The following is a 25,159-nucleotide window of genomic DNA, read 5'->3' on the forward strand; positions in this document are numbered from 1 at the left end:
TTCATTCATAGTGCTTCATGGGATTGAAGTTCTTGTTGGCCATTCTTGCACCTTTGTCTTTTTTTCAGATTTTCAAATAGTTATTTGCTTCAATCAAGGTTTGTAATGTTGTGATTCATCCTGTAGCTGGATTGTTTAGTTTATGGCTTATAACTCTTTAACTAAGACTTAAAAAAAAAATCCTTCCGGAACCAAGGCCACTGAAAAAGCACTCTACTGACTCTAATAGAGATGGATGTTAGTTGCTAAGCTAGCAATAACATACTCTACTCTAAACATAAAAATACAGAGCAAACATAAACATTTGTTTTATTTAGATTCATTTGAGATAATTCATGATTAATTACATGGGGGAAAAAAATTAAAATTAAATAATTTAAGATCAATAGGAGTGTTCATATGATGCCTTAAAATCATAGAGCTACAGACAAAGAGAAAGGATAGTTAACTTTAATACAACGGGGTAATATAACACTGTTTGAAAGTTTCTGTCCAATTTATAAAATAAGTCCATCTATGAGATGTAATTAAGCATGACTACATCAATCAGAGAGAAACGTCTAAGCCTGCTGATAACAGTTAATACCTAATTAATGAAGCGTGGAATGGGCAAAAAGAGCAAACCAGAGGAGGAAGTGATAGCTGACCTTGTGTTCCCCGGGGACAGGAGCATTTGTAGGTATTGATCAGGTCGATGCATGTGCCTCCGTTCTGGCAGGGCTGAGACAGACACTCATTGATCTCATCAGAGCAGTTCACTCCATGATAACCTGGCACACACTTCAAGAAACGAGAGAAAGAGCGAGGCAAATTAATGCCAAACATAAAACAAGCCTGTTTCTGTTTACTTGGCAGTTTCTTCCTTCTTTACCAAACAAGCAATTCTTTTACAAAGAAGGGAGATTTAGCGGGCATTAACCTAAGTATCTTCTTCTACAGTCACTTCGGTCTCTAACCACCAGATTTTCTTTACTTACTTCACAGGAATAGCCGCCCAGGTAGTCGGTGCAGGTTGCTCCATTCTGGCAAGGATTGGGAATGCATTCATCCACCTGCTCCTCACAGTAGCTGCCTGTGTATCCGGCCTGACAGTGACAATAGTGTGTGTTTCCAGCGTCCAGACACTGGCCAGAGTTACGACACAGCCGGGCCACCTCTACACCTAAAAGCGGAAGAAGCAAACATCACAGCAGATTTGTAAAACACTGAAGAGCCCCAGCAGAAATGTGTGGTAATCTGCAAACATATTTTAGTCACATTACATACAAATAAACCTACCTTGCTGTTTGGCGGCCACCTCGCAGGAAACGCTGGGGACGTCACAGTATAAACCAGTCCAGCCCGTCTGACACTGGCAGCTGTACCTAGTGCCGCTCTGTCTGCAGATACCTCCGTTCTTACAGGGAGACGGCTTACACCAGTTCACCAGCTCCTGCAAGACAAGAATTCATCCAGTGTTCACATTTCAGACTCGTGCATCTAGTTCAAATCTCTTTAAGTGATCATAAATATTTTATTTCAATATTTTTAATATATAATAAATATTTTATTTTATTTGACATAAATTGCTGACATGAATTAGGCATAGATCATTATATCATAATCTGTCTTTAAATTATTGGCATTGGTTTTTATGGTTTATAGCTTATAACTGTTTTACGAAGACTTTTTAAAAATTCACATGCAAAAAATACTTCTGGAACCAAGGCCACTGAAAAAGTGGGTAGGCTAAATTATATTAAGCATTCTATTGACTATAACAGAGTTTGATGTTAGCATGTGATACTCTAAGCATAAAAATACAGAGCAAACATAAACAATGTCTGTTTTAATTAGACTGATTTTAGAAAATGGGAAATGTGTCTATATAATTATAATTGTAATTATATAATTTGAATTAATTATTACAATTAAATATAATTAAAATACATAATATGTAAACTTTTTATAGATTTGTACATTTTATTTATAAATGTTACTAGTATAGTTATTATAATATAAAGAAATTCAGTTAAAATTAAAGAAATTAAGATCAATCTATATTTATTGGGAGTGCGCCTATGATGCCTTAAAATCATAGTTAACTATGAAAATTATAACAGTTAACCTTGATACAATTAGGAAATATAACACACTGTTTGAAAGTTCCTGTGCATTTTCTAAAATAAAAGTCCATCTATGAGATGTGATTAAGCACGACTACTAAGATCCTAAAGTGCTGATGTGAATCAGGTATAGATCAATATATAAATTAATCCGTTTTTAAATGACTGGCATCAACTACTTAAAAGAAGTGGACTTAATAGAAATATATTCAAAACAAATTTAGTATATATCTTTTAGGGAATATTGTGTAAAATAAATGTTCATTTAATTTGAGAATTTTTCAGCAGTTTTTAGAACTATACTACAGAATCAACAAGGAAACACTATAAGCTATATATATGTATGATGGATACATACTAAGTTTTTGTCCATTTCACATTTGTTACCTGGCAGTTAAGGCCATGGTATCCCTGAGGGCAGGTGCACTTGTATGTGCCATAGCTGTCCTGACAGGTGCCTCCATTCATGCAGGGTCTGGAGTCGCACTCGTTGATGTCATGCTGGCAGTAGTTTCCAGTGAACCCCGCTGGGCACAGGCACGTGAAGCTGTTGATGCCATCCACACATGTGCCACCATTAAAACAAGAGCTGTTTGAAAAAATAAAAATAATAATACAAAAAACAAAAATAATAATTAATACATTCATTTAAAATCATTTAGTTTCTTAGGTAATATACAGTATAATGGGTTGTGATGCTTCTCTGATTGCACTGCCATATGTTTACCAGAGGGGGCACTAATGGACAACAGAGGAAGAAGTGCTACATGTGGCAGATCAGTGGACTGGCTAGACTAGCCTTTATCAATAGCCATGTTCTATGAGGCATAACGTTAAATTATCTTTGCATGTCAGAATAACATTACAATGTACACTGGCATTCAAACATGTGAAGTCCATAAGATTTTTTTTTAATGTTTTAGAATTTTTAGTAGTCATTACTCCAGTCTTCAGTGTCAAAAAACTGTTTTCATTATTATCAATGCTGAAAAATTTGAGTGATGCTTAATATTTTAGTGGAAACCATGATACATTTTTTTATGATTCTTTGACAAATATAAAGTTCAAAAGAACAGCATTTATTTGAAATAGAAATATTTTGAAATTATTTAAAAGTCTTTACTGTCACTTCTAATAAAAAGCCTTTTCCTGTCAATTTAATGCATCCTTGCTGAAAAAAAGTATTAATTTCTTTACAAAACAAAAAACGAAAAAAGAAAACTGTCTCCAAACTTCAGAGCAGTAGTGTGCTGTAGTAAGAAATGGTCACAGTGGTCAGGTGTTCTGCCATGTTGCAGTTTTTGAATACAGTACATTTAGGAATAATTTGTTTCTATCCAATGAATTTGGTATTTTATGTTCCCCTGTAGAGTTTCCCTGTTCTTTCTCCCATTTCATGTTCTGTGGTACATATCTGTTACTGATTTGTTGATATGTGTTTTTAAAAGAGTGGAGATGGGTTTGTCTTATTGCCTCTTGATTGTAACAGTTGTCGGTTGCAGCCAAAACAGTGATTTTATTTTGTCAAAGGTCAGTATTTACACTTGAGAACTGATACAAATAAGAGTGCAGCTGTTACCTCTCAGTACAGTCAGGTGTGTTGTTCTCACAGTGAATCCCACTGAATCCAGGTGGACAGGTACAGGTGTAACTGTTCACACAATCAGTGCAGTTCGCACCATGTTTACATGGGTTACTGTCACATTCATTAATGTCCTCCTCACATTTGCTGCCCCGGAAACCTGGTAGGCAGGTGCAAGTGAAGGCATTCACAGCATCTTTACAGAAGCCACCGTTACTGCAAGGGTCTAAAGGAAAAGTATGGGGTTAGACATCAACCAGACCAACTAGACTGAAATGAGGCCGAAATGGGACACTCACTGGGCTTGCAATCGTCAATGTCTGTCTCACAGTTGCGGCCCGTGTAGCCTGATTTGCAGCTGCATTTGTAGCTGCCAATAGAGTTTTGACAGACGGCATCATTTCGGCAAGGGTTTTTGACACATTCGTTGATGTCCACTTCACATGTTTGGCCTACAATTGAGGGAGAGCACGAAGTATGAATATAGTTGTGCATAATACTGAGGCTAGGACAGAATTTCTTGTTAGTTTTGTGAATTTTGTACCTTGCCATCCTTCAGGACACACACAAGAGAAGCTCTCGTAGTCTTCGGACTCCTTACATACGCCTCCATTCTTACAGGGTTTAGGGCTGCACGGGGCCAACAGGGTTTCACAGTTCTCGCCTGGAAGATAAAACATCAAAAAGAAACAAAGCATTAAAACATTACTATTGTTTTTTGCATTCAAGATGTTCTTTGGAGACGTTCATCCTCTAACTTAAGGAGACCTAAATTTAGAAGGTGACACTATGTTTCAGTACAGGTTCTGTACTGATTCCTCTTTTCTCGGTTGGAGATTAGTCTGTCAGTCCTAGCAAAGCAAAGCACATTTGGCCTATCTGTTTCCACGATGGCCGGCCCCTGCAGGAAGCCAGCAGGTTTTCCTGCCATTGTCTGGCCATTTGCGTTTCTGTGAGACAGGAAGTAGGGCCAACAGGAAACATGACAAGCTACTGTTCCCACCCTGAGACGAGTAGTTTTTGTTATTCTTGATATAACGCTGTGTGGATTTTTCCAAAAAGAAAGTCACTGGGAATTAATATGATTTCTGTTCCAGAAGCAGAACATCATTATCTGTTTTGTCAAATAACACATTGAGAGGAAAGAATGTGTCGTCTGTTGAAAACACATTTCCCTGTATTGTCAACAGAGATACTTGCAGGGCCCTTGAGGGGCCACTGTCAACAATTTGGGGCTAGATTGATGGAGGAGGGTCTGTTGTTCCTGACTTTGAAATTGTAACTTCACAAGATACAAACTGCTCATAATTTAAAGTGGTTTAAAAATAGTAAAACTAACAAAAAGTAGCAGCCACACTGAAGCTATTTAAAGACCCCATGAAAAAGGTAAAAAAGCTTAGATTTGTTTTTCAGGCTTTTAAATATTCAACTAATAAATAAATAGGTTTTATGTCTTTTTTAAGCTTTAAGGTCCTACAATTTGTCAAAAGTTACTTTAGAAGATTCAATTAAAAAAACACCCTTTAAAAGGGTTTCTTCATGAAAATGCACAAAAAATATTTACACATCATTTTGCACTTTCAGGCATATCTGAAATTTTGTTAGATAAAATCATCCTAGAATGAGAATCCTTCCTGTAATTAGCGAATCATTGTTCATGTTTGTGTCTTAAACTAAAGGGTATTGGCTATTTAAAAGAAATAGCCCACCACAACTTCCTGTTTCAATGGGAAATACATCAACACAGGAAAGAAAGCTATTGTCATAATGTCATCGTGGTCTCAAAAATATCTTGCATATACAGTATAACCAGTACTTAAAATAGTTTACATCAGGCATTTCTGTCACTCCAATCTCTTTGAAGTAAAATATGTACTTGAAATTCCACCTGAGATTTTGAGTTAATATTTCAATAATTTAACGACATGTTTGCTTGTTCACAGTTTTCTGATGTTGATTAAGGGTAAAATAATAAAATGTTCAATATTCTTTTGAGCATTTATGTATATATGTATTTATTTCTTTTACTTTTGTATGATTTAATTGATTACTGACTTTCTTTAATTCATCAACTCCTAAACTCTCAAATTGGTTTAAAAACCTATACAGTCTAGGGAACTACATGCTAGTGAAAAATATCACAATCAATGTCATGAATAAAGCTAAATTCATACCAGTGTAAGGCAGCAAACAGTTGCATTTGTATCCAGCCACGTCATCAATACAGGTTCCTTGATTCAAGCAAGGGTTGGAGGCACATTCATTGATATTTGTTTGGCAGTTGGGACCTATAATCAAACGTCAGAATCACATGGTGTATTTTGAGTGGTGGTCAAAAAGCATAGCGCATAGTTACAGTTCATTAGCAGAATGAATGATACGAACCGCTGAAGCCAGCGCGGCATGTGCAGACGTAGCCGCTGGTCATGTCCTTACAGGTGCCTCCATTCATACAGGGATTGGACTCACACTCATTGTTATTGACGTCACAGTTGACACCACTCCAGCCGGAGTCACAAATACAGTTATATCTGTAAGAAACAAGATCTGCATTTTACATTTGTTATTTCTCACTGCTGGAAGAACCAATTACAAACATCTTAAAGTGGTTTTACGTGGTTTCTGGCTGGTCCTAGCTGGTCATAAGGTGATCTAGACCAGCTGATGGCCAGCTGAACAAAACATCAGATCTTAACCTGACTTGAGCTGGTTTGCTGGTTTTAGCTGTTATATGCTCCAATCAGGATTTTTACAGACATTCATTCAGGGCCTGAATTTCATTTTTGAAAATGGGGGAATTCCCCTCTTAGGTGACTCTTGTGGGCTTTTTTTTATTATTTGCTGGGTGGAGGGGCATTTTTTAGACACTTTGCAAAAATATATTAATTATCTCACCTTAATGTTTGATCATGCAGTACATTTTTGTTTTTACAATGGGGCACAATAGCTTACACACAGTGCAAGCCTGATTTCGTGAGCTGTATGTGAGTGCGCTTTGAGTGTGCATTGCATATAGTGCAGACATGAAGTGGTGATTTGAAGCCATTTGCGCATTTTGAGAGGGAAAGAGAGAGAGGGAGTGTGCGGTGATTCACTCACACAATTTGTGAAATTACGTCCCACAGAAAGTTTTCAAATGACTTTGTAAGTTATTTAATAAAGGAATATTAATTGTACATTACTTTCAGCATTATAATTATTTTACCTGCACCGGACAGAGATTGAGACGCTGCCGCTGCATGTCATGCCAAACCTCTCACGGCAGGCGCGTCGTCAAATCGGGAGCTGATCAATCGGAGCACCCCTAGTTTGTTTGTTTGTTTTCAGTGGGATTGGACCCAATAGGCCATCTTGATGATGATGCCAAAAACCAACTTTAAACTGTAAACTTAATTTCTTTAAAAAATTGTACTGTCCCCAAACTTTCAAATGGCAGTGTATGTATGTAAATAATACACACCCATTGACTTTGTCTTCACAGTGTCCATGGATACAGGGGTTGCTAAGGCATTCGTTGAGCTGTGATTGGCAGGTGGTGTCACGATACCCCTCTCTGCACAGACATGTAAAGCCATTGACTCCATCAACGCAGGTTCCACCATTGTGACAGGGGTTGATGGCACATTCATCAATGTTAATGTTACACATTTTCCCTACAAAAAAAAAAGCAAGACAGAATTATTAAAATAGTTAGTGTCACATGTTGTGTGGTAGTCAAACTAACTCCTGAATCAACGGCATTCATTTAACCATTCCTTGTTTATCTTGAAATCCTAGCTTTTAGACTCCACTACAGCCAGCACCACCGAACGCAATGCCAGCATAAAGGCAGAGGTTTTATTTGTCACTTGTCTTTAAAGCACCGGCCAACTTCCCCCTTTTAAAAGATCGACTTTCACAAATCTTTTGCAAATCTTTTCTCCTTTCAAACTCCCAGATGTCCTGGAGATCTCTAGCTGAATGAGGGAGTGGGCCGGCTTGTGTGTCTGCTTGGCAGGCAGGGGATTGGGTGAGACTGTAAGCCAACACCACGGCCCAGGCCGAATGTGTGCTCGCTGGCCAGCTGTCTCTCCCCACCCTGCTTTGTTGCCTGTCTCACCTGCTGAACTCTTTGTTGACTCCCCATCTCTTCTACATTGATAAAGACCTGAGCTCAGTATACCACCTAGACTGCCTTAATAAAACCACATACGCAGTGGCTTTTCCAAAGCTTAAATGACTTAGTGGAGTATGTTTCATTTAAGTATCAACTTTGACATGCAGTAAGAGTTATGCAATGAATATGGTTAGTATAGTCATGGAAAAATATATATTTTTGAATTCTTATTGAAATGTTTTTGGTATCTTGGCAAATCAGAGCACAGTTTGAGACATTGTTTAAATCGCTTCTAAACATTCTAGAGGAGACACGTAGAAGAATTGAGAACAAATAATTTAGCAAACCTCTCCATTTGCTCTTTTCATTTGCTAACCTATGCAAGACTTCATGCTAGACCCCACATCCACTCTCCAAAGCCATGCCCTCCCAAGACACATCAGATGATTGTCTGAAAAACAGGTGTTCTTAAACCAGTTAAGCGCAAACCTGGTCTGGTCAGTCACTGTGTTTATTGTTTACACAACCCTGAAATTAATACTAATCCTTAGCCCTAACCTTAACCTCAGTGTAAAGTTGGTAGCACATCCTTATAGACAGCATTACTGTTTGTCCCGATCGGATCCAAATGTGATATTTCTGAACTCTAACCCGAATCCATAAAGTCTGGGCTTTTCTTGGCAGGTGACTGAGTTGATCAAAATAAAAATGGCTGTGGGGTGGGGTTTGTGCTTAAATGATAAAAAAAAAATAGGCACAATTCATGTATATTGCATAAAATCACCTTTATAATCTCATTGCTGTCTGTAAGAAAATATTGAGATTTTTTTGATCTCATTTGTTTTTTCTCTATTAGTAGGCGATACATAAACATCAGAATTAGCAGTTTTACACATATATCTCTTTCTTTAATTGTAACTACTGTGATTTGTAATCGTTAGCTATTTATGCCAAAAACCACATACACAAAACACACACACACAAACAAACAAAAAAACATTTACAGCTGCAATGGAAGTGAAGATTATCAGTGAATAATGATGTAAATTTCAGTCTGTTTTTCACACTTGTCCACTTTTTCTAGTCATTTTATATTTTATAGACCTTTCTGAAGCTTGACATCCCATGGCCACCATTAACTGTTGTTGTATGGAAAATATATTTGTAAAGATTTTATCTTGTGAAGATCTTGAAAAATGAATAGCATACGGGTTTGGAATGACAAGAAGGTGAGGAAATGATGACCAAATTTTCTTTGCTGGGTGAACTATTCAATTAAACCCTCATTTCAAATGAATGAGACTATTTTATATTTTAGCGCAGTTGCCATTTATCGACGTATGAGGCACAAGATCTAAGAACACTCACCTGTGTATCCCGGTTCACAGGCACACTCATAGCCATTTATCTTGTCAATGCATCTTCCAAAATCGCAGGGATTGCTTTGACAGTCGTCTAGGTTAACCTCACAGTTAGCACCTGTTAACACAACATGGAAGTAAAGTAAATGACCAGAAGAGCTTTTGACAAGCAGGAGTTTACATTTCTTGCCATTACTGTAAAAGTAGCACCTGTGGTTCCTTTAGGGCAGATGCATAAGTAGGCATTCTCACGGTCCTGGCAGGTGCCTCCATTTTGGCATGGCTGACTGAGACACTCATTAATGTTGATCTCACACAGACGGCCCATAAAACCCCCACGACATAAACAGGTGAAGGATGCCAGGCCATCTTTACAGGTGCCATAGTGACATGGGTTGGATAGACACTCATCTACATCTGTTTCACAATGCTGCCCTGTGTATCCTAAAAAGGAAAACATATTAATTTATTCTATTTATTATGACACACATTTCCTCACATTTATGCCCTGGAATTTCCATGTTTTTCCATGACTCAGAGATACATTTATAGCCAAATAAATATTTTAGAGCTGTAAAAATGTATAATCACAACAGAAATATGTTTTATGTATTTTTATGACTTTTTTAAAGCTGAATCAAGCAGACGGCGTCTTCATACCTTCAGCGCACTGGCAGGTGTACATGTTGGGCCCATCGATACACTTGGCCCCATTTTTACAGGGGGTGCTAGCGCACTCATCGATGTCGAACTGGCACTGACTCCCCGAGAATCCTGAGAGGGAGACGAGAGGAAAGGGGAGGAAGGTCAATACAAAGATTCCTCTGGTTTGCACCCACTTCCTCCACACTCGTATACAACATGGCCAGCGTTCATTAATACTCGGCTGTAAGCTTTCCCCCTTTCTCTCAGGTTTTCAAGCTGCTTTTCAACAAACCATCACAGTGAGAGGGGGAGAAGAGTGTAAATTTGCGGTAAAAACCTTCCAAGTCCTTCTGACCAAGGGCACCAGACAAAGAGGAACTGTCTATTCAGTGGCACACCAAGCCATGCCGGTTGCCTCCTTTGTCCCGTAGAAGTTTTCCATCACAATGTGCATTCTCCCATCCAGCCTTTGCCCCCCTCTCTGAGTCTGTCTCACCAAAAGTGCCCCACGCAACCCCTGACCTCATGCTATTCAGCAACCCCATTGCTCAGGAACCCCCAACATTTGTGCTTTCTCCCTCAGTTATTTTAATCCCTCGCTAAAGATGTCTGCTGTTCAAATATACAGTCTGAACACATTAAGGGCTACAAATCCATCAGTGTGGAGATTTATTGGACATTTATCATAGTTCTGTCATGACAACTCTTGGAGGGATTGGCATGGTAATGTACATGATTATGTTAATGTATTTGGTCTTGGCGGAATAGATCTTGGTAGCACATCCTTATAGCCAGCATTACTGTTTGTCCCGATCGGATCCAAATGTGATATTTCTGAACTCTAACCCGAATCCATAAAGTCTGGGCTTTTCTTGGCAGGTGACTGAGTTGATCAAAATAAAAATGGCTGTGGGGTGGGGTTTGTGCTTAAATGATAAAAAAAAATAGGCACAATTCATGTATATTGCATAAAATCACCTTTATAATCTCATTGCTGTCTGTAAGAAAATATTGAGATTTTTTTGATCTCATTTGTTTTTTCTCTATTAGTAGGCGATACATAAACATCAGAATTAGCAGTTTTACACATATATCTCTTTCTTTAATTGTAACTACTGTGATTTGTAATCGTTAGCTATTTATGCCAAAAACCACATACACAAAACACACACACACAAACAAACAAAAAAACATTTACAGCTGCAATGGAAGTGAAGATTATCAGTGAATAATGATGTAAATTTCAGTCTGTTTTTCACACTTGTCCACTTTTTCTAGTCATTTTATATTTTATAGACCTTTCTGAAGCTTGACATCCCATGGCCACCATTAACTGTTGTTGTATGGAAAATATATTTGTAAAGATTTTATCTTGTGAAGATCTTGAAAAATGAATAGCATACGGGTTTGGAATGACAAGAAGGTGAGGAAATGATGACCAAATTTTCTTTGCTGGGTGAACTATTCAATTAAACCCTCATTTCAAATGAATGAGACTATTTTATATTTTAGCGCAGTTGCCATTTATCGACGTATGAGGCACAAGATCTAAGAACACTCACCTGTGTATCCCGGTTCACAGGCACACTCATAGCCATTTATCTTGTCAATGCATCTTCCAAAATCGCAGGGATTGCTTTGACAGTCGTCTAGGTTAACCTCACAGTTAGCACCTGTTAACACAACATGGAAGTAAAGTAAATGACCAGAAGAGCTTTTGACAAGCAGGAGTTTACATTTCTTGCCATTACTGTAAAAGTAGCACCTGTGGTTCCTTTAGGGCAGATGCATAAGTAGGCATTCTCACGGTCCTGGCAGGTGCCTCCATTTTGGCATGGCTGACTGAGACACTCATTAATGTTGATCTCACACAGACGGCCCATAAAACCCCCACGACATAAACAGGTGAAGGATGCCAGGCCATCTTTACAGGTGCCATAGTGACATGGGTTGGATAGACACTCATCTACATCTGTTTCACAGTGCTGCCCTGTGTATCCTATAAAGGAAAACAGAATCATTTATTATATTTATTATGGCACAGTGTTTCCTCACATTGAGGCCCTGGAATTTCCATGTTTTTTCCATGACTCAGAAAAAAATTTATAGCCAAATAAATATTTTAGAGGTGCAAAAATGTTTATTCACAATGGAAATAAAATGTTTTATGTATTTATAATTTTTTATCACTTTTAAAAGCTGAATCAAGCAGACAGCGTTTTCATACCTTCAGAGCACTGACAGGTGTACATGTTGGGCCCATCAATACACTTGGCCCCATTTTTACAGGGGGTGCTAGCGCACTCGTCGATGTCGAACTGGCACTGGCTACCCGAGAATCCTGAGAGGGAGACGAGAGGAAAGGGGAGGGGGTCAATACAAAGATTCCTCTGGTTTGCACCCGCTTCATTCCTCCACACTCGTCTGTACAACATGGCCAGCGTTCATTAATAGTTGGCAGCAAGCTTTACCCCTCTCTCTCAAGTTTTCAAGCTGCTTTTCAACAAACCATCACAGTGAGAGGGGGAGAAGAGTGTAAATTTGCGGTAAAAACCTTCCAAGTCCTTCTGACCAAGGGCACCAGACAAAGAGGAACTGTCTATTCAGTGGCACGCCAAGCCATGGCGGTTGCCTCCTTTGTCCCGTAGAAGTTTTCCATCACAATGTGCATTCTCCCATCCAGCCTCTGCCCCCCTCTCTGAGTCTGTCTCACCAAAAGAGCCCCATGCAACCCCTGACCTCATGCTATTCAGCAATCCCATCGCTCAGGAACCCCCAACATTTGTGCTTTCTCCCTCAGTTATTTTAATCCCTCGCTAAAGATGTCTGCTTTTCAAATATACAGTCTGAACACATTAAGAGCTACAAATCTATCAGTGTGGAAACTTATGGGATATTCATCACAGTTAAAGCAACAATAAAACAACTAGATGTTTTGAAGAAAAATGTTGCTATGCAGTTCTTAAGATGTTGTTAGAGTGTTGCTACAGTTGGTGGTTGCTACTTTGTTTTAGGGTGGTTTTCATAGCCCACCTGAAGTCACTCTGCTTTTCTGGTCTGTAGATATGGCTTTAGTGTAAATCTGTTGGATTTATCTGGCCTTTTTATCATCCGCCAGGTTAGAATCATTACGTCTGATCACTTAGAAAAGTAATAACACATCTTGTATTATTATAATGATAATCCTGATAACAAATTCTTAACTTGCTTATGCCATTCCCTAAGACCCCCTCGGCATTGGTAATCAAGATCTGTCCCATGCATCTTCAGAATAGGAATTTCTTCCGAGCCTCTAAAATGCCACATTTCAAAAAGCACCCATTGTGGTTGCTATGGATTCAGTGTGTACACTACTGAAAAGGATCCCTGCGACGCATGCTGAAAAGGAGCTCTGATTTCCATCTGAAACAGTGAAGGGGCCTAGCTTCCACTTCTTCAGCTTACCACCTTCCAAAACTCCTTTACACCACTCTTGGAGGTCCCCGTAGGCCCCTTTCCTTGCGCAACCTCATCATGCCTAATATTGTACCTCTGCTCTACCCCCTTTCATTTATGCATGAATCCTTCTGCATCCTAAATTAATGTTGATGTGCTGTTTTTCTACAAGAAGAGCCTTTTTCACAAACCTAGATTATCAGCAAAATTAGTTTCACGTCATTGGTACTGGACAAAAGCTCAAAGTAGGGCCAAAAAGTATTCTTACAATGTGGGATAATAATTTTAAAAAATGTTAGATATCTACTATGAACAATATTTTATGTAAAAACTGAAACATGATAATGAATAAACGTTAATGAATTATCAAATTATTTAAATTAATTTAAAAATATAAATTGTATAAATATGTATATTAAAAATAGTTGAACAGAAATTGTGCACTAGAAAAATATATATTTTTTTCGGTAAAAAACACTAACTGTTATATGAAAACACTATAAATACCATAAGCAGGTTTTTGCTGTGCATAGCTGATATACATCATCTTATTCAAGCAAAAACTGTCTAACTTTCCAGAAGCTTTCATATGGATTATTCTGAGCATTTTAGCCAGGGCTGTGTAAACCTGCCTCAGGGCAGGGATTATTGTTCTCCACTCTGTTCTGTCCTGGGAGGTGATTGACCCCTGCATGCTCACCTGTGGGGCACTCGCATTGGTAGTTGTTGATCTTGTCGATGCACTTCCCATTGTTGAGGCAGGGCATGCTGGCGCACTCATCAGTATTGATCTGACAGAAGACTCCCTCGTACCCTGCCAATTAACATAGGGAAATAAGCTCCAGACTTAGCGAGAAAATTCAGCACGTCTTAACAATGTTACTAGTGCTTCTTTTGTGTATAATAAACAGAATATATTAACTTCATAAAGTCAGACATCTGTATCATTAGTTTTACAGCCAACAGAAGCAATTTATTGGATCACAGGTTGGTCATGTGAGGTAATGACATCAGCATGGGGTAATATATAGAGAGCATTTAGACACAGGCTGTGTCCTAAACCAAATGCAGCCGATCTTTTGGTTACCTTGCATACAGATGCAATGGAAGCCTCCGATTTGATCCAAACAGGTAGCGTCATTCTGGCATGGGTTGGACATGCACTCGTTTATGTCCAGTTCACATCGAGCTCCTACATATCCCTGCAGACATTTACACTGGAAGGAACCTTTTGTGTTTATACACTTTCCAGCATGTTCGCAAGGGTTTGCACCTAAAAGAGGTGAACAAAAAACACCCTTTAAACATTTACACTTAAAATATTCCATTGTAATAACTACATTTTTAAATATGACTAATGTGCAAAGTCACTAGTGTGCTTATCAAGCACCACCAATAAGGTTTACAGATACAATAAACAGCCATTCCTTACCCAGCGAGCATTCGTCAACATCTTGGTCACAGGCTGGACCAACGTAACCCAGAGGACAGGTACAGATGGCCTTGCCGTTGACTGGATTGGTGTCACAGTTGGAGCCTTTCTGACATGGGTTACTAATGCAAGCATCATCCAGGTGACACAACAGACCTAAATCACAGAGACACACAGTGAGAATTAGCTTGTGCGGGATTTTGCCATTAAACCTTGGTGAATGTCTTCTTTTTAAACAGTATGGCAGATTTGAAAGACCCTGTGAAATCAAAGCAGATGATTTATGCCACTTAGTTCATAGATACTAACTTTATATGATATATTTGCAAGTGTACTCCTAAATAATAAATACATTTTAGCAGATTAAAAAAACAAGCAAATTAATATGTCCCACCCCAACTTTTGGCTTCTTTTCAGTGGATTTGAACGAAACTCACAAAAAACCGAATGCTCAAATAACAGAATGAGTGCCTCAAACTATGATGCATTTGATTCATGAGAGAGAGAAAAATGCACACCTGTGCGCCCATGAGGGCATTCACACAGGAAGGAGGCCACCCGATCATGACATGTGGCTCCTACGTGGCAGGCTGCATCTGCGCAGTCATCGATGTTCTCACTGCAGTCGTCCCCTGTCCAGCCGTTCACACACACACAGTTGTATCCACCCTGTGTATTCAAGCATGTACCACCATTCTGGCAGGAATTGGGCATCAAATCGCACTCGTTGACGTCTTCGGTACAGAACTGACCTGAGGAATTAATATATATAGGCATTCATTTCACCACATTTCGAAACAGATGAAATGGCAATAAAAAGAGATTCTACCTATTGAAGCCTAGTTAGTCTTACTGATTAAAAAATGTCTTTCTTTGTAACTGTAAGTGAAGTGTGGGGTTTGAGTAGGCAGTTGGTACCTGTCCACTCTGGCTTGCATTGGCAATTGTAGGTGTTCACTCCATCCACACAGGTCCCTCCATTAAGGCAGCGATGGTCTGGACAGTCATCAATGTTCTCCTCACAGTTCTGACCACTAAATCCTGAAAAGAAATAAGCAGTTTCATCAAAAAATTTCTTAAAACATATAGATTTAAAAGCCAGAACTGACAACATTGTTCACATACCCATTTCACACACTGCCTGTTCAAGGTGATACTCATAAAAACTGATCTATATACAATTTTTTTTTTTTTAGAAATTAATACTTTCATTCAGCAAGTATGCATTAAACTGATCAAAAGTGACAGTAAAGGCTTTTACATTGTTACAAAAATGTATAATTCAAATAAATGCTTTTCTTTTTAACTTTCTATTCATCTAAGATTCCTGCAAGAAATATCTTACGGTTCCCACAAATATCAAGCAGCACAGTTGTTTTCAACATTGATAAAATTGATAATAATAAGAGAAGCCCCAATTCAGCATATTAGAGTGATTTCTGAAGGATCACGTGACACTGCAGACTGGAGTAATGATGCTGAAAATTCAGCTTTGCCATCACATTTTAAAATATATTGAAATAGAAAAGAGTTAATTTAAATTGTAATAATATTTCACAATATTATTTTTTACCGTATTTTTGATCAAATAAATACAGCCTTGCTGAGTATAAGAGACTTCTTTCAAAAACGTATTTGAAAATCTTACTGAACCCAAACTTTGAATGGTAGTGTACCTGTCCAATTTATTTCCACAAAGTGATTTTTGCTGTTCATGTTATCATTCCAAAAAACGTGAACATAGCCTGTATCTTTTGAGCAGTGTGAAATAAAAATCAGCAGTTAATACATACCCCCATAATGTCAAACATTCTAGACAAGGATAAATATTTGAGCAACTGTTTGCTGACAGAATTCATGTTTCCTTACAAAGAACTAAATATTTATATCAGATTGCACTGCACAGATCCTTTAATACAAACATGCAAATTTGATTGTTTCTCAGTACAAATAGAGAGATAAAATGATGTGAAACATTCGAAAACAGACGTTACTGTTGTTGCGGTCAACAGTCTTCCTTTTCTGAGAAGACTAGCAGTACCAGGATTCTGTTAGAGGCACCAACGACAACGACTCAACTGACTCTAACCACAATTTCCTACAATTTAACTCCAAAACGTGTAGTTCTGTCAGGACCACTATCGTCAGAATGATAGATACTTAGCATAAAGTTTGGTTTGGCGGTATGGTTCTGTTCTGGGCAAAAAACCTCCCTGCCCATCCATGCAGCCTGTCATGAATGAGCAGGGAGAGCAGCAATAATAACCCCCCTAGGGTTAACAGAACAGAATGCAGATATCATTAATGTACTCAATGATATTTAAGTGTAACACTTTATTCAAGATAAAGGAGTCTGATTAGCAAGGAATATCAGAAAGCTAAGTCCTGACTGTGGCGAAAGGTGGAGCTGGGGATGGAGGAGGGTAATTTGCTCCGAAGCAAGCTAAAAAGCTGCTGAATAATACTGAATACAGCTTATATAGGAATGCCGCGATAGGTGTCGTATTCCTATAGGTAGATGTGATCAGCTGAGAATCAGCTGATGCAAGCTTGACTCACGTGACCTGCCAGAACTAACGCTAAAGCTTAATTTATGGTATATTTCAGAACTGATCACATCATATAAAATGAATTCTTCCTTCAAAACCCACGAATGCATGGAATAAAAGAAGAAGTAATTTCAGTGATGTTTCCTCAACGCTGAGGTTTAGGTTATATGTTGTCTGACATGATATGAGATCCCCTTTTTAATGTGTCCAAAGTAGTAATGGAAAGCGAACACACACAGGCATTTTCATTCTCATTCTCACAGACACTGACTCTAACCCAGGGACACCAGCATAAGGATGTTGTCGTTCAGACATTTCCTCATGATAAGCGCAGATATTGTCCTGCTGGCCTGTTCACACACACACATGCAGACAGAGCTGCAGAGGGAGTGCAGATACTATGACTAAGCCGGGTTTGAATGAGGCTGAGAGAAGGGCATGCTGGGAGAGGTAGCCTATCCCATGTTCCAAAGTTATGGGAAACACTGACACTGCATTGTTATTGCAAACTCACTGAGCATCTCAGTCATCTGAAATCTCTACCTTCAGTGTTGACCCGGATAGAAGGCCGATATAATTTGTCTTACCGCTGGAACAGATGTCGTCAACAGGACACTTGTGAGTCAAAATAAGCTGAGTGGATTTCCTCTGAATGATCAAAGTTAAGAGGCTGCCATTGATCCGTCATTTAATGAATTCATTGTTACATAACTGATGTCAGTTAAAGCCCTCATCATGATTAAAAAGATTCAAGATTCAAGCCGTGTACCCCATAATCATGAGGGGTATTTAAGACAAGTCTTTGAATTGTAAGCATGGTAAACAGCTCTTAAGCCAGGAAAGGGTATATGTGACCCTGGAGCACAAAACCAGTCTTAAGTCGCTGGGGTATATTTGTAGCAATAGCCAACAATACATTGTACGGGTCAAAATCCCTGATTTTTCTTTTATGCTAAAATCATTAGGACATTAAGTAAAGATCATGTTCCATGAAGATATTTTGTACATTTACTACTGTAAATATATATCAAAACTTAATTTTTGATTAGTAATATGCATTGCTAAGAACTTCATTTGGACAACTTTAAAGGTGATTTTCTCAAAATGTTAATTTTTTTTGCACCCTCAGATTCCAGATTTTCAAATAGTTGTATCTCAGCCAAATATTGTCCTACCATCTAGCTTTCAGATGATGTATAAATCTCAATTTCGAAAAAAATTGACCCTTATGACTGGTTTTGTGGTCCAGGGTCACATATGTTAGAACAAGTCAGCAAAGAACATAATCACTTTTAAACCTAGGCAATATATCAAATATCCACATATTCATGGTGATTAAGCTGGCTAAAGTATGGCAACATTACAAATATTGTGTTGATTTGAATGTTTTTCATTAGCTCGATTTCATGCTTTTTGTCTTGATCCAAACTGTATTAGATCTGGTAGGTTTTATTCATTTCCATGAATCAGTTCAAACGGTCAATTTCAGTCATACAGTCATTGTTGGAAAGGGTTCAAATATGCAAAAGATGCTGGAAAACCAAAGAAACTGTGGGACTTGAAGGATTTTTCTGAGGAACAGCGGGCATTTTAACTGTTCAGGACAAACAAGGGACTCATGAGCAACTATCACAACATATGAAACATTGAGAAAATCAATATCATCAAAAGACTGAGCAATTTTAATATATATTTGTTTAGCTATATTGCCCTAATAAGCATCAAAACAAAGAAATAATTTTATTAAATACATGGTTTATACAAGACTTAATTCCATTATTACTTCCATTCAGTAGACATTATTTTGTTAGTCAGAAAGAAACTTTTACTAGTTCCTTACATTACTAGTTCCTTTGCTTTGCTAGTTTGGGTGCAGCATGAGGAGTTCAGTGTAACTAATGGTAATGGTAATGGTGTTTGTTGATAATGGAAATGGTTTTACTTTATAACTAACAGTAATTTAAACTAATGTAAAGAAAGAAAGTTTCAGGACTTTGTCCTGCAGGTTAACAGGCTAAGGATGCCTACCTGGCAAGCACGAGCACTCGTAGCTCGTCTCTCCCTTCTGGACGCAAGTGCCTCCGTGGTAGCATGGTGAAGGGTTACAGGGCTGATAGAGGGTCTCGCAATGTCTCCCAGTGTACTCTGCAGGGCAGTTGCAGCGATACGTGCCCACCTCGTTCTCACACACGCCACCATTCTTGCAAGGAGAGGGACTCTGGGCACACTCGTTGATGTCTTGCTTGCAGGTTTGGCCTGAGAAGAAGGGCGTGCAGTGGCAGATGTAGTCGGAATCAAAGGGACTACACTTACCGCCATTGGCACAAGGATTTGAGGCACAAGGATCAGCTTGATGGCAGTTCTTACCTAGTGATAAAGAGCGTTTTAAGGTCAGAATATGCTCACCACTGTCTGGATTTGAGATGTTAGTTCATTCTCCTCATATACGTCATTTCTAACTGGATTGTGGTCTTACCTGACCAGCCTGGTGGGCATTTACACTTGTAAGTGTGGATGCTGGTGAGTTCACACGTGCCTCCGTTTCGGCACGGGGAGCTAAGGCACACATTATTGGTGGGAGTGAGACACAGTCGGTCCGAGTAGCCCAGGCTGCAGTTGCACACAAAGTCCACCTTGTTGACAGAAGTAATCAAATGGCACACGCCGCCATTTCTGCACGGGGACTGGAAGCAAGGGTTGCGGAACTGGCACGCTGTGCCGGCAAACGGCTCAGGACACCTGTAGAGTGGGAAGCAAGCACAGGGGGAATTAGTACTGTATATACTGCACTCAGTATATGATTTACACTTCATAGTCATAAAGCCACTTCCAATGGCATTAGCCTAGTACTGGATAAAATGTCAGTATAAATCGAGGTAGCTGGACTGTAATGAAACCACTGCATTATAATTAGGTTTTCAACTTCTCTTAACAAACAGTAACTAGTAATGTTACTGTGTCGGACTTGTTGCTCATACAAATGGAGAAAGTGTCAGTCTTTTCTTTTTTTGTCGAAATTAGCCTACAAACCGCTTGTTAATAGCTGCATAAAAAGCTGGCATAGGAGAAAGCATTTTAACGGCAAAACTATTACACAAAACAGTGTTTGACACTGAATGTGTTCGAGAGTTTGAGATGGAGGGTAGTGGAATGGAAAAACAAGGTCCAGACCAAGCGGCAACCTTTCAGTCTCTCTCTTGAAACCAACACAGAAGTGACTTAAACTGCAATTCATCAACTGGCCACTAGAAAGGGAGCCAGTCCCATAGACTTTCCATGTTAAAATGCCCAACTTTACAGCAGAAAAAAATGTGTTTACAGCCTGGTACAAAAAGTGGTTTTGGTCTATATAGCTAATTTTGCCCTTTATGACAACTGTGAGGGGGGTGAATTTTTTTATAACTCATCCGTTTAAATTATATTAAGCCTTAAAGTTCTGCATAATTAAGGGTGTGGCCACTTGAGTGACAGGTGGATTGCCGCTGATGTCACCACTGTTGTGCAAGGCGGGCGTGGTTTCAGCAATCAGCTCCACCCACGTTCTGCCTTTTAGCCCATTTTCGATTATCCGGGAGTGACGCATGGTGACGCGCTGACAAGATGGCGACGGTCGTCTCTGCACACTTTGAGCTTCAAAAATGCTCTTCAGAAACCTACGGGTGACGTCACGGACACTACGTCCATGTTTTTTTACAGTCTATGGTCCAGACACACGTTTTTGAAAACTTATTTGAACACTGTGTTAACTTAGCTGTCACGTGCGGGATGCTGCAAAAGACACAAATTCAACAGTCAAATGTCCATATAGTGCATGTTTACATAGAAAAACAATGGAAAAGCATCACAGTGGAATGCAAAAACGGGTTCTGTATGAACAGCCTCACTGGCTTTAGTTTTACAATAGCAAAATTACATTGCAAAAGTGCATGACTGAACCATTGTATAATTACGAATATGTAATATAGGTAACATATCAGTTTTTTGAAATATTAAAAAAATGCTGGCTCATTATTTCTGCACTTAATTTTACATGTAGATTATCTTTGCCTAACACCTAAATTTCCCTTTTAAAAACTGCAATAATTTAATAACAGTTTTAAAATGAATTAATGTTGTGATGCCTAAAAATTCACTTGTAACATTAATAATGATTGATGTTAGTTTTTAGCATTTTATTTTTTAATTATTCAGATAAACTAGTATGTAATTTTAATATTGGCCATTTATCGGTTATCAGCCATAACATGAAAATATCACCTTATCTGTATTGGCCAGAATTTCAATATCATGCATCCTTACATATAATGTTTGCCTGAGAAACACAGACATACACACAGCAAAGCCAAAAGTGCAAGAAATACACCTTTTATTGTAATTTGAAAAAATATATATATATAAACTATATTGTGCTTTTCTGAATGTTTAAGATTTAGATTGTGGTTCACAGGTGTAATCCTGTTTCAAATGGATTTATGAAAGTCAGCCATCCATCAACGGCTCTTAGGGGAAAATTCGAGCACCTCAGCCTTTCTGAATGAATGTGAATTCATTCACTCCAAAGACAAGGCAGGGTCTATACAAAGGTCTTTGAACCCAGGCCTAACATTATCAGGACTTCAAAGCTGTCTTCCTCCACCTCAATGCCTGCTATTCTTCTACAGTACAGAGTCTCTGCAGCATCAATCAGGACCTTGGGAATACAGAGACGGCACAGCGAAAACTTTGTAAAAGAGCTGTACAGACTTCATAACAGGTTTGGCTTGAAAGTAATCTTTTTGCCGATTTTACTCAGCGACACAAAAGGGGCCCTCCCTCGACATGACTATGCTGAAATAACCTTTTGCAAAAAGCTAAACCATCCAGAGCCTCTGGAATACCGAAGCCATGTTTTTGGCCTTGGGGGAGGGGGCCGGAATATCTCAACAAATTCCCAGTGCACTGTTCTCTGATCCAAACAGGGCCCCCCTCGGTGGGTTGGATGTTTTTACTGTGTCTCTCCCAGGATTAGGATGGCCAATAACTTCAACCAAGAAAAGAAAACACAGGGGACTGAGAACCAAGCACGACAAAACCATTAAGTGCATGGTGGGAACTGCACTGCTGCCCACAATGCTACCTTTCCTCCCATTGTCCTATGGCCACTCCGGCATATTTCTGGAGGTTCGTTTAGGTTTTTGTGATTATTACAACAACTACACAAACATCTTACGCATCACCAGCACAACAACAAACTCTAAAGTTATGTAAGCGTCACAAATCTTGAAGTTGTAAAAGAGTTCAATAGAAGAGAAAAGGCTTCCAGCCTGTGAAAAAGCTATTCACATTAAAGGGTCATAGCATACATTTTTATTGTTTAATTTTCTTCACTGGGGTCCCTTTATTACATTTTTGCGCCAAAAAAACATAGGACAGGATGGAGGCAGATATGAAGCATGCAGTCGACTGTAAGAAAGGGGCAGATTTTAAGAAGACTATATTGCTGTTAACTATAATCAGTGCTGGCTACATTACTTACAAATTGTAGTCCATTATAGATTGCACATTATCATGAAAATTGTAGTTAGTAACCTAATCTATTAGAGTAGTACACATTTTAAGTTAATTATTCGGTCTACTTTTTGATTACTTTCAGATTACTTTTGACCTAATTGGTTTATCACATAGTTTTGAATTGGAATATTTTGCACCATATTAATATTAAAAATAGAAAGAGAAAGAAAAAGAAAATATATTTGATTTTTATTATCAACAACATTAAGTGCATTAAACAGTTTCCCAGACTGGGGTTTGTGAAGGAACAGCAGGGGGTTTGGGAACTGATGAAAAGCAAATGAATCACTTACAATAAAAAAATTAATACATTTTAAATCAAAACAATACTTGAACATTAGAAATAGAAACATTTTATTTGTTGACCTGCATGTCAGTGTGACCATTAACTGACATCAGATAACCGTGAACATGGAAACGTGTTAAATTACTGAAATATTTACTTAAAATCTCATGAAAACATTTTAGAACGAAATAATGTATGAATATATGTAATCATGTAATCTATAAAAAGTAACAGTAATCTAATTATAAGCATTTTAAAATGTAATATATTCTAAGTAATTTTGGAATCTGATTGCATAATCTGGATTACATGTAATCAGTTACTGCCCAGCACTGACTTTAATGGAGTTTGACTTCCCCATCCTTCCATAAAAGCCTCTTTGCCAAATGACAGATACTGTACATAAAATAGTCTGCATTGAATGTGCTGCATAAATGGCAGAATGTGTTGTATAAACTGAATGTTCTGCTTCTTTCATTTATAACTTTTATAATTTCTTATAAATATATATATATATATATTTTATAATTTGGCAGAATTAATTTATGACATATCTTATTTGTTCTCTCATGATATTGTTATTTTTCTCCAAGTCTTTTACAGCTTGGTTTTAATAAATGGTTTTGGACTAGAGAGGAAGTTATGGGTTTTCAAAGTAGGTTTCACTGTTTATCAAGCTCTTGTATCTTGCGAATTGAGATCTGATACAGAAAAATCAGGCCGATTTAACCCAGACAACGCATCGCTGTGTGCAGTTATGAGCTGGAATAATGCAACGAGGGCCTGTGTCGGCCTTCCAGAAAGGCCTCAGGGAGCAGGTGCACATGCTAATGAGGGAGCGGCAGCTGCTGGTCACAGCGCACCCAACTCTCTACTCATAAACTCCCCTCACACTTTCCCAAAGAGAATAAGAGGGCCGAGGCATCAGGCAGTTGAATGGTTTGCCCACCACAGAGCAGAGCAGACAGGCTCCATGAGAAGGCCCATTGTTCCTGCCGCCATTCAGAGCGGAGCTGACCGCAGTCTGGGTGCCTCTAACCCCTCTGAGTGTGCATTCAGCTGTTAAACCTCCTCTTCTTTCCCTTCTTTCCCTCCCTTCCATCCCATCCCTCGGTCACCTCTCTATCCCTCTTGTTCTCATCATGGCCTCCCTTTTTAATCTTCCAGCCTTCTCTTCACTTCCTTCCTACTTGGCTGCACTAGAGCTGTAGTCACACGCCTCCACCTATGCCTTTCCCTGCCTCCCGCCTTCTCCTCTCATCTTCAGCAGTTCCTGGTTTATCGGGATGATGAGGTCATTTTTGAATCACACATCTCAGCACTGGACTGAAAACAACTCCCTTTACTGTTTTTAAAAGTTACAAAGCTTTATGGGTTTTTTAAAGGGGTCCTATTATGCATTTTCACTTTTTCAACTTTAGTTAGTCTGTAATGTTGCTGTTTGAGCATAAAAAAGATCTGCAAAGTTACAAAGCTCAAAGTTCACTTCAAAAGGAGATATTTTATTGAACAGAAATCACATTTCAAAAACTACAACGAACGACTCGTTTGGACTACAACGCATATTTTCCAGGATTTGTGATATCACAAATATCGACGAATGGGACGAGACCTGGCTGAGCTGTACTAGAGAAGGCAACGAGTGTTATCACTATGTCGGAGACACGCTAGATTTCACAAGGAAGATGAACTTAAGAGTGTTTAAAATCATCCGGGTTTAAATCGTGCTCAAATTAATTTGATATTAACGCAATATTTACACTGAAGCTCGCAGTGGTAAGGGGCATAACATTTCCCGACCAGGCGCTGAGTGCTGCCAATCACAACACACACTGGCCCAGCTAACCAATCACAGCACATTTAGTATTTCAGAAGGCGGGCCTTCATTTGATACAGGAACTATTCGAGCCGTTCATGCCAGACTGGGGAGAGAGGTGTAAAAAATATTACAAATAAAATAATGTAAAATATGTGAAAAATAATGTGCTTTTCGAACAACCTAGTATGAGAGCCTGTTCTAGTACACCCCCAAAACAAAATCAAGACTTTGTAAAAGAGCATAATAGGACCCCTTTAAAGGCCTGTGTCAATATCTATTAGCATACTACTATTTAGATT

General features: G+C 38.7%; 1 protein-coding gene across 2 annotated transcripts in view; it reads right to left on the reverse strand.

Moving 5' to 3' along the window:
- The window catches only part of LOC107567148 (neurogenic locus notch homolog protein 1-like), a 53,372-nt gene that overhangs the window by 12,084 nt on the left and 16,129 nt on the right, over positions 1 to 25,159 (reverse strand). The window contains exons 3-22 of one of the 2 annotated variants that reach the window (XM_016252778.1): positions 19,682 to 19,944; positions 19,234 to 19,572; positions 15,575 to 15,697; positions 15,175 to 15,408; positions 14,657 to 14,812; positions 14,312 to 14,497; positions 13,925 to 14,038; positions 9,805 to 9,918; positions 9,355 to 9,588; positions 9,152 to 9,262; positions 7,148 to 7,340; positions 6,073 to 6,218; positions 5,862 to 5,975; positions 4,232 to 4,351; positions 3,987 to 4,139; positions 3,685 to 3,913; positions 2,493 to 2,694; positions 1,279 to 1,432; positions 978 to 1,162; positions 648 to 780 (exon numbers count right to left, since the gene is read on the reverse strand). In XM_016252778.1, the coding sequence (XP_016108264.1) occupies positions 648 to 780; positions 978 to 1,162; positions 1,279 to 1,432; positions 2,493 to 2,694; positions 3,685 to 3,913; positions 3,987 to 4,139; positions 4,232 to 4,351; positions 5,862 to 5,975; positions 6,073 to 6,218; positions 7,148 to 7,340; positions 9,152 to 9,262; positions 9,355 to 9,588; positions 9,805 to 9,918; positions 13,925 to 14,038; positions 14,312 to 14,497; positions 14,657 to 14,812; positions 15,175 to 15,408; positions 15,575 to 15,697; positions 19,234 to 19,572; positions 19,682 to 19,944 (3,503 nt within the window). Of the gene's footprint in view, positions 1 to 647; positions 781 to 977; positions 1,163 to 1,278; positions 1,433 to 2,492; positions 2,695 to 3,684; positions 3,914 to 3,986; positions 4,140 to 4,231; positions 4,352 to 5,861; positions 5,976 to 6,072; positions 6,219 to 7,147; positions 7,341 to 9,151; positions 9,263 to 9,354; positions 9,589 to 9,804; positions 9,919 to 11,351; positions 11,463 to 11,554; positions 11,789 to 12,016; positions 12,131 to 13,924; positions 14,039 to 14,311; positions 14,498 to 14,656; positions 14,813 to 15,174; positions 15,409 to 15,574; positions 15,698 to 19,233; positions 19,573 to 19,681; positions 19,945 to 25,159 lie in introns of both variants that reach the window. The other variant, XM_016252777.1, reaches the window with a different exon arrangement.

The sequence above is a fragment of the Sinocyclocheilus grahami genome, unplaced genomic scaffold (assembly GCF_001515645.1).
Source record: "Sinocyclocheilus grahami isolate Dianchi unplaced genomic scaffold, SAMN03320097.WGS_v1.1 scaffold1130.1, whole genome shotgun sequence".
Classification (NCBI taxonomy): domain Eukaryota; kingdom Metazoa; phylum Chordata; class Actinopteri; order Cypriniformes; family Cyprinidae; genus Sinocyclocheilus; species Sinocyclocheilus grahami.